The sequence below is a fragment of the Nanorana parkeri genome, unplaced genomic scaffold (genome assembly GCF_000935625.1).
Source record: "Nanorana parkeri isolate BGI_ZX_2015 unplaced genomic scaffold, ASM93562v1 scaffold126, whole genome shotgun sequence".
Classification (NCBI taxonomy): domain Eukaryota; kingdom Metazoa; phylum Chordata; class Amphibia; order Anura; family Dicroglossidae; genus Nanorana; species Nanorana parkeri.
Window position 1 is genome coordinate 2,179,001 of NW_017306394.1, and position 9,613 is coordinate 2,188,613.

Sequence of the window (9,613 nt, forward strand, 5' to 3'; positions counted from 1 at the left end):
AGAGATGGGATCCAATATTACTGTAACACTTCGCCAGGATTTCAAAGATACAATTGAATTTAATTATGAATTATGAACTAGATTGAAGGGACTTCTTCCTGCACAGGGTCAGGATTTTGTCATGAGAAACAATATTTTTAAAACAATAAAACGTATTATAGGTAAAGTTTGTACAAACACCGAAATACATATACACTATATTGCCAAAATGTATTGGGACGCCGACCTCTACACTCACATTTAATGGCATCCCAGTCTTAGTCCGTAGGGCTCAGTATTAAGTTGGCTCCACCCTTTACCGCTATAACAGCTTTAACTCTTCTGGGAAGGCGTCCACAAGGTTTAGGAAAATATAACAAACAATGGAATGTGTTACACAGTATCACAGGGGATATTTCTCAGATCTGCCCTCCACCCACCTGCTCCGAATGGGATATGAGCCTCATTCTTCACAAACTTGCCACCCTGGTCCAGGAAACGGGCCGGGTTGAACTCTTCAGGCTTGTCCCAGTATTTCTTGTCGTAGAGAGCCGAGTGCAGGAACGTGATGATCTGAGTGTCCTGGACAGAGATGGACGTGTTACATTTTTATTTATATAGAGCCAACATCGTCCGCGGTGCTTTACAGAGAACACTGAGCCACACACATCTCTCTGAACCAGAGGAGCTTACACTCTAATGTTCCCAACACAGTCACACACTTTTATTATTATATCTTTACATAGCTCTGACATATACCGCAGTGCTGTACAGAGAACACTGAGCCAGTCACATCAGTCTCTGCACCAGAGGAGCTTACACTCTCCCGGCTGACTGATGGAACTCTTCTGTGGTGCAGCTGTGAGACTATGACTGCTCAGGGTGGTGTTCGGTGGGTAGGTGGTGCAGACTGGAAGTTGTATTCACTTACCTTTGGTATAGTGTATCCTTTGAACATGATGTTCTGCAGAGCCGCATGGGGCAGACCGTTGGGCACTACACTGGCGTATCTCTGTGCTTCATGAATCACGGCATCGGTGTACGGTAAGGAGACGCGGTGCTCCAGAGACGGGCATTTCTCCGAGCCAAGAACGTCATCAATCTCAGCCTGAACTTTCTCTGCAAAAGAATTCACATACATATCAGAACACAGCCACCTACTGACCCTCCTTCCTTCCGTCTCTCTTGATTGGTGACAACTAGTGATGAGCTCGGGCGTGTTCGCAGGTCCACGTGCTGAGCCCGCCTGGAAGCTGACAGCGCCGCAGCACCAATCACAGGCACTGAGACATTTCCCGATATCTGCAGCTGCGGACCGGGATAATATCTCAGTACCTGTGATTGGCGCTGTCAGCTTCCTGGCGAGCTCGGCGCGTGGAGCTGCGAACACGCCCGAGCTCATCACTAGTGACAACCATCTGCACATAAAAGTGGACCTGTCATCAGATATATAGCTTTCATTTAAAGCGCAGCATGCTAAGTAATGTGTCAGTGTAACGCTTCCAGGTGTTTATTAGCTGTCGCAGAGATCACACTGTTCTCTGTGGCAATGCCTTCATCTGCTTTTCACTCCAGAAGGATGGAACCATCTTTGTTCAGCCATCATCCAGGGTCACCATCTACTTCCAGTGATGTCACTGGTTGCCAGGAGCAGAGCAGGACGCTGGCCAGAGGTGGGAAGATGTAAAGCCTGCAGAGGGCCGTGATACAGGAGACACCTCCTGCTGCTCTGATTGTGTGCACCACCAGCACCCTCCTTCACTGATTGTGTGCACCACCCAGGGCCGGCCTTAGGCCTTTAGGCGCCCTGTGCGAGAAAGCTTTACAGCGCCCCTCAGTGGCCACACCCAAACACCAATCAACACCCCCCACAAAGGCTAAGGACACCGCTGCCTATTGGTGATGTTGCAGCAGGGTTGGAGAGGTTGGAGCTGGAAGCCGGAAACACACTTGGGCTGCATATGCAAAGGTTACAATTAAAAGACGAGGATACCACTAACCATAAGTATCAGTGGTGAGAACCTTAAAGAATGAGGTAGCGATGTGAATATATGTGTCATCATTGGCTACTCTACACAAACATATTTTAAAGTCCCCTTTCCAAGGATGATCAGGGTCTGTAACAGCCCTGAGAATACAGTCCTTACTCTGAATTTCGGGATACTCCATCATAAACTTCAGCAGCCATCGGAGGGTGGAGGACGTGGTGCCAGTCCCGGCAATGAAAAGGTTGAAGGTGGTCATTGTCAGGCTCTCTATGGTAAAATGGGACCCCGGGTCACCCTTTTCCTGGGGGGACAAAGAACAGAATTAGATGAGAACCAACTGGCCATATTTAAAGAAGACTTAACCCCATAATTCTCCGTTTACAATTGTATTTGTCTGATGTGAACAATATAGACAAAAAGCGATACAGAGAGAGAGAATGGTTTGAATACAGTGGAAGCCTAACCAAAAGCTGAACTTCAGGCAAACCTCTAAATGACAGATGACATACATATAAATGTCTATGTAATGCAGGCAGATCATGGCTGGTGGGAGGGGGGGGATGTGCGGCCGCACGGCTCGCACACCCCTAAGGCCGGCCCTGGCTGGCTCTTGGGAAGAGTTATGCAAATATTAAATTGCCTTATTAGGTGGGTGTTGAAAAGTTGAAGCCTATAAAATGGGGTCTGCAGGCTGCCCATTTTGACTCATGCAATGCTGTTGTGTATTACCTCATCTATCTTATTTAGGAAACTGTCGACAAAGTCTCGCGGGCAGTTGGGGTCGCGGGTTTCGACGTGCTTTTCGATCAGGTCGGTCAGGAATTTCTGCAGCATGGTGCCATTCAGGAAGATCTTGTTGTGTTCACCGGGAAGCCACTTGAGGATTTCCGGGAAAGCGTTGTACAGCTGGGAAAGAGAAATACAGTCCATCATTGAAACTTTCAGCGTCATTGTAACAAATCAATATGAACACCGAGCACAGTTTCCATTTCATTATACTGTAAAAGTAGATGTAGGGCTGAATAACAGGAGGAGCAGGAGATCAGCAGCACCGATCAACAAAGGAAGAAAAACAGGTACAGGCAGTCCCCGGGTCACAAACAAGATAGGGTCTGTAGGTTTGTTCTTAACTGCCTCCGGGCCGGCCGTAGTAGAAAAACGGCCGGCTCGGAGCTCACTGGATTCTCCCCTCGCCGCTCCGATCCGCCAGCACTGACTGGTGGAACGGACGGGGGAGGGGGCGGGTACAGCTGGCTCTGCCTCTAGATAGGCAGAGCCAGCTGTCAGTCACGCAGCTGGGCGGATCCAGACATAATTGTCGGGATCCGCTTCAGCTGCGGCGTCTCAGTATACCGTGAGCTACAGCTCCCTATATACTGAGCCTAGGGTGACGGGAGGACGCTAGTTTGTGTCTTCCCGTTACCCTAAGGAGAACTATGGGGAAAAGCCTTAACCCCATAGTTCTCCTTTAAGTTGAATTTGTATGTAAGTTGGAACAGGTACATTTTTTAAGTGCAACTCCAGCCAAAAATTTTTTTTTTTAGTTTTGGATAATATGGGAAAGGGTTTACCCCCTGTAATGTTTGTTTTGCTGTGTGTGTGCCCCTGTTCACAAGATTTCACCACACTTTCGGTCCCTGTGACAATTGTATTCTGAACATTTTCGGTTGTCGTGGAAACAAGGATTGTTGATAAAGCTTCAGTGGAGACACCTGTTTCCCCATGATAACTCTTGGAGGAGTGAATTTCCCTTCAGGGGTAGATTTCCTCTCACTTCCTGTTGTCTCAAAGACAGGAAGTGAGATTAAATCCTTCTAATGAGTATACAGACAGCAGTAAAAACCTCACAGTGACCCGGAAGAAGAGGCGGGCACCCCTCGTCTGCTCGTCCAACAAGAGCCAACTTCATATAATCTACGTACAATGCAGACCCAAAAAGGCGGGCACTCCTCGTCTGCACGAGCGCGGTAGCATTATAACTACCCCTGCTATACAGTAATAGCCTCCGTTTGTAAGTAGGAGTCGTATGTAAGTCGGATGTATGTAACTCGGGGACTGCCTGAATAAGCAAGTTTTTCCTTTAAATAAAAGGCAATTGTTTATGATGCACAGAGCACAGAGCAAAGTAAATGTCATCCAGTTCGGGTTTACTACCCCAGCTCACCTGGAAGCCCCGTTTGCCCAAGAAGCTCAGATTTTCGAGGATCATATTGTGCAAGGTTTGGAAAGTCACGTCCTTTGTATCAAAGCGATCTCCGAACACGATGGAGCAGATGACATTGGACACGGCGGCAGTGAGCTCAGGGCCCGGGTTGAAAGGTTTTCCTTGAAAAGAACATGGAAGGTCAGATAGTGAAATGGTCTATGAATATAAGGCTGAAACCCCAAACTTGTCTTTAACTGACCCTTGAGACACTATTCATCCCACTGACGCCAATGATGGGGCACTACTTATTCCATTGACACCAGTAATAGGGTGATATCCCTTTCCATAATACCAAGGGCATGACACTATTCCTTCCACTGACATTATCATGGGGCAATACTTCTTCCATTGAAACCAACGACAGGGCACTGTTCCTTCCACTGACACCAATGATAGGGGTGTATTTCTTCCCACTGACACTAACGATGGGACACCATTCCTTCCACTGACACCAATGATGGGGCACTATTCTTCCCACTGGCACCAAAGATGGGGCACTATTCCTCCCACTGACACCAACGATGGGGCACTATTCCTCCCACTGACACCAACGATGGGGCACTATTCCTCCCACCTACACCAACGATGGATCACTATTCTTCCCACTGACACCAACGATGGGGCACTATTCCTCCCACTGACACCAACGATGGATCACTATTCCTCCCACTGACACCAACGATGGGGCACTATTCCTCCTATTGACACCAATGATGGGGCACTATTCCTTCCACTGACACCGACGATGGGGCACCATTCCTTCCACTGATACAAACTACGGGGCTCCATTCCTTCCACTGACACCGATGATGAGGCACTATTCTTCCCAGTTCCCACTGACACCAATGATGGGGCACATTCCTCCCACTGACACCAACGATGGATCACTATTCTTCCCATTGACACCAACGATGGGGCACTATTCCTCCTATTGACACCAATGACTGGGCAATATTCCTTCCACTGACACAAACTACGGGGCTCCATTCCTTCCACTGACACCGATGATGAGGCACTATTCTTCCCAGTTCCCACTGACACCAATGATGGGGCACTATTCTTCCCACTGACACCAATGATGAGGCACTATTCTTCCCAGTTCCCACTGACACCAACGATGGGGCACTATTTCTCCTATTGACACCAACGTTGGGGCACTATTCCTTCCACTGACACCAATGATGGGGCACTATTCTTCCCACTGACACCAATGATGGGGGACTTACCAGAGAACTCGCACAGCCCACGGGGCACTCTTCCTCCCAATGACACCAACGATGGGGCACTATTCTTCCCACTAACACCAATGATGGGGCACCATTCCTTCCACTGACACCAACGATGGGGCACTATTCGTCCCACTGACACCAACGATGGGGCACTACTCTTTCTCCTGACACCAACAATGTGGCACTAGTCCTTCTACTAACACCAATTATGGGGCACTTTTCCTTCCACTGACACCAATGATGGGGACACTATTCCTTCCACTGACACCACTGATGGGACACTATTCCTTCCACTGACACCACTGATGGGACACTACTCCTTCAACTAACATGTGGATTTCTAGCACAGGTTGGAAAATAAAGACTAACTTCTGACCAGCTGCCATGGACTACACCATCATTATTCCCTTACCTTTTTTTTCTATCAGTTAGCCCCTTGTGTACAGTGTGCATTTTAGGACATACCTTCTAGGACCTTTTTGCATTTCCCCCCACATTAGTCAGGTGTCAACTCTCCTTATGTGAGTCAAGCAAATCAAGTGGGTCAAGTGTACCGAGAGTCTAATAGGGACTCTAATTGGTGTCCTTAGTGTCAAGTTGGTCCTCTGTCCTTAGAGTCAGGTGGGTCAGGTATTTTACAGTAAAGAAGGTCAGGTGCCACTTTGTATGGAGACGGTAAAAGGAGGACAAAGGTGGTATGTCATAAATGCGTACAGTACTCAGGGAAGGCCATCACACACAAGGATGTGAACCAAAAAGTGCATTACCATTCCTTAACCTGAAGTACTCCACCAGAAACTTGGCTTCTTCGGTCACACGTTCCTCAATACTCCTCTTTCCCATCCCAAAGTTCCTCAGGGTGGTCAGGGAGAACTTTCTTTGCTGATACCAGTGAGGTCCGTTAGAGAAGACCAGTCCTGAAACAAAACAGAGACTTTACTTCACTGAGAGAACAGGGGAGGACAATTACAGCTCGAGGATGTGTCCTAACATGCTCCATGTAGCCGATCCAAGATGGTTCAGCAGCTTTATCCTCCTGCTTATAGTCATGACGTGCTTCCCCGTAGCTCGACCTGTGAAGTCATGGCTCCAGGAAGGCCCATAAAATAGCTATAAAGGTGCTGTCATGTTGTGGTACATTAGAGATGCCCCTACAGCATTGACTACAAATTCTCCACCGGTAGCAGCAAGTTAAGGGGAAAACAATGGAGCAAAATTTAGGTTACCGATATGGTACAAAGGTAGACATGTTTGTTCTTGTTGCTGGTAGCACAGTGGTATGAGGTTTGGTGTCAACAAAACACCAATTTGAACATTTTAGCTGCATCTAATAATGAATGTTCTACACTATAGCACCTCCCAATACTAAGGGCTTGTTCACACCGAAAACGTGTGCGATTCAGGGCGGTAGCTGCTGGAATGCACCGCGATCGCTAAGAAACTTCTCACCGCGTTCTGGGGCGGGAGGGGGCGTGACGGTGCATTGAATTCAAGACCAGTCACCATGCACAAGAAGAGAGAGCAGCAGTGACCGGTCTTTATTACAGGAGGGGGGTGGAGACAAGACCAGTCACCCTGCACAAGGAGAGAGAGCAGCAGTGACCGGTCTTTATTACAGCAGGGGGCGGAGACAAGACCAGTCACCCTGCACAAGTAGAGAGAGCAGCAGTGACCGGTCTTTATTATAGGAATCTCCAAGCTTCACACTGAAAGAAATACGCTTTTGATTCCAGAATAAATGGCAGCTGCCACCCAATGTTTGCGTCTCACCTTTTCTTCTGGCCACCCGGGCAAACACAGGAAGGACGGCTCTTCCGCTGAAATCCTCGGCCTGGCCCAGCAGGGCCTCTTTGAGCGTGTCGTAGCCATACAGGACCACCGTCGGGTTCCACCCAAAGTAGACGGTGTAGACGCTTCCGTACTTCTCTCCCAGCTGGCACAGAGAATGGAAAAGCAAAGAACTATTACCAGGTGTTTGTTGGCCTGATAACTGATTCATAAAAGCACAGGGGCGGCGGCTTGTTCCAGCTTTTACAAGAATGCCCTTTTTTTTTTTCATTGCAAGTTCAAATAGCAGCCCCGAGCTACAAGCCGATTGTTAATCCTCTGGAAGAAACACTGAAAGCGAGCTACAATAACAGCGTCCTCCTACTTTAATCTGAGTTTTATATTGCTGCTAAATTCAGCAGGCTTTTCTTTATGCCCCCAGGGTGGGACTGCAGCCTCTTGTCACATGACTGTGTGGCGTTATCATTCAAATTGCTGGCCGGCAGTCAGGTGGAGACATCGCTGGCCGGCAGTCAGGTGGGGACATCGCTGGCCGGCAGTCAGGTGGGGACATCGCTGGCCGGCAGTCAGGTGGGGACATCACTGGCCGGCAGTCAGGTGGGGACATCACTGGCCGGCAGTCAGGTGGGGACATCTCTGGCCGGCAGTCAGGTGGGGACCACACTTGCCGGCAGTCAGGTAGGGACATCACTGGGCGGCAGTCAGGTGGGGACCACACTTGCCGGCAGTCAGGTGGGGACATCGTTGTGCCTACCTGACTCCCAGTCAGCCATGACCCCACCCAAATTCATATATCCGCCCTACTATAGCCGGTAGTCAAGAGTCAAAGTTTGCATACTTCCACTGTGGCCCCAACTCACCTCTGTGAAGGTGTCGTAAGGAGCCACCTTGTTGATCTGGTGCAGATTTCCAATGATGGGCCACGGTGTGGGCCCTGGGGGCAGGTTACGTCTCTGCCTCCATAATGAGATGTAGAGGTATGCGAGCAGGGCCAGGACTCCAGCAAGAAGAGCCGGCAGCATGGTGTTAGCTTCTCCTCCTTGAGCTCACAAACACTGTCGGGGCCCCTTCCTGGGCTATTTATCAGCTGCGACTCCTCCCCTAGGAGTGAACTGAACTATGAAATGTGATGAAACCGCACAGCAAGCAGAGGGGAGAGGCATACCTGTAACTTGGAGGTTATCTGGTAATATAGTTGCAAGATCCTGTGCCAGGAATGTAACAATGTCGCCGACAATTGTTTTTTTAAAGTATACACTGCGCATGTATTTTGTGATTAAATAACTTTTGAGGTAATCACAATGTATCACAAATCATATGGAGTTATACAACTTGCCAGTGTGCCACAGGTCCCCAGATATGCATTCTGTACATAAACCATGCCCCTCATAAGATGCCAGTGTGCCACAGGTCCCCAGATATGCATTCTGTACATAAACCATGCCCCTCATAAGATGCCAGTGTGCCACAGGTCCCCAGATATACATTCTGTACATAAACCATGCCCCCCATAAGATGCCAGTGTGCCGCAGGTCCCCAGATATACATTCTATACATAAACCATGCCCCCCATAAGATTCCAGTGTGCCACAGGTCCCCAGATATGCATTCTATACATAAACCATGCCCCCCATAAGATGCCAGTGTGCCGCAGGTCCCCAGATATACATTCTGTACATAAACCATGCCCCCCATAAGATGCCAGTGTGCCACAGGTCCCCAGATATACATTCTGTACATAAAGCATGCCCCCCATAAGATGCCAGTGTGCCGCAGGTCCCCAGATATGTAGTAGAGGACAAAAATAATAAAATGGATGAATATATATATATATATATTAGAGGAAATAGAATAAAATGACATTTTGTAGCCATTACCGTCAGGAAATTGTGCAGCAGCCATAAATCTCATTTGTAGATTTGTATGGTGATTTGTAGCCGGCCGCGGTTCAGCCGGCGGTGGATGGATTGTAGCGTGGGCACCGAGCAGTCATCAGTTCATAGGCCCCGTGCCAGTCTAATTGGATGATGCACAAGGATCAGTGTACACGGAACTTTGTGCCTTGTCTGTGACGTTGGTTTGTGCAGCGTTTCCGTAGGATCGGGATCGCAGGGTATAAATGGGATTGAATGTTTATATTCTAAAGAGCGCAAAATGTTGGCGCTCAATAAATCCTGCCATAGAATAATAATGTAGCAGGTAACAGTGGCTTCACAAGGGGGGTGCAGCTCACACCCGGGTGCCGCCATTGGAGGGGTGATACCAAAATGACTGACAGTCCTTTTGGTATCACCCCCTCTGAAAAGTCATGGACCGAGAGCCCGATAGTGTCAGATGAGAGGAGGGGACCCGGCGGCATACCTCATCCCGCCGGGTGAATGTCTCCCCTCCTCTCTCTGTCGGTGTCCATCACCAAGATGGCT

General features: G+C 48.7%; 1 protein-coding gene across 1 annotated transcript in view; it reads right to left on the minus strand.

Annotated features, from left to right (window-relative positions):
* The window catches only part of LOC108784749 (cytochrome P450 2F2-like), an 8,524-nt gene extending 308 nt beyond the window's left edge, over nucleotides 1-8,216 (minus strand). The window contains exons 1-8 of the mRNA XM_018553635.1: nucleotides 8,051-8,216; nucleotides 7,173-7,335; nucleotides 6,170-6,319; nucleotides 4,132-4,292; nucleotides 2,697-2,873; nucleotides 2,127-2,268; nucleotides 911-1,098; nucleotides 420-561 (exon numbers count right to left, since the gene is read on the minus strand). Of these exons, the coding sequence (XP_018409137.1) occupies nucleotides 420-561; nucleotides 911-1,098; nucleotides 2,127-2,268; nucleotides 2,697-2,873; nucleotides 4,132-4,292; nucleotides 6,170-6,319; nucleotides 7,173-7,335; nucleotides 8,051-8,212 (1,285 nt within the window). The 5' untranslated portion in view covers nucleotides 8,213-8,216. The remainder of the gene's footprint in view (nucleotides 1-419; nucleotides 562-910; nucleotides 1,099-2,126; nucleotides 2,269-2,696; nucleotides 2,874-4,131; nucleotides 4,293-6,169; nucleotides 6,320-7,172; nucleotides 7,336-8,050) is intronic.
* Nucleotides 8,217-9,613: the final 1,397 nt, after the last annotated feature.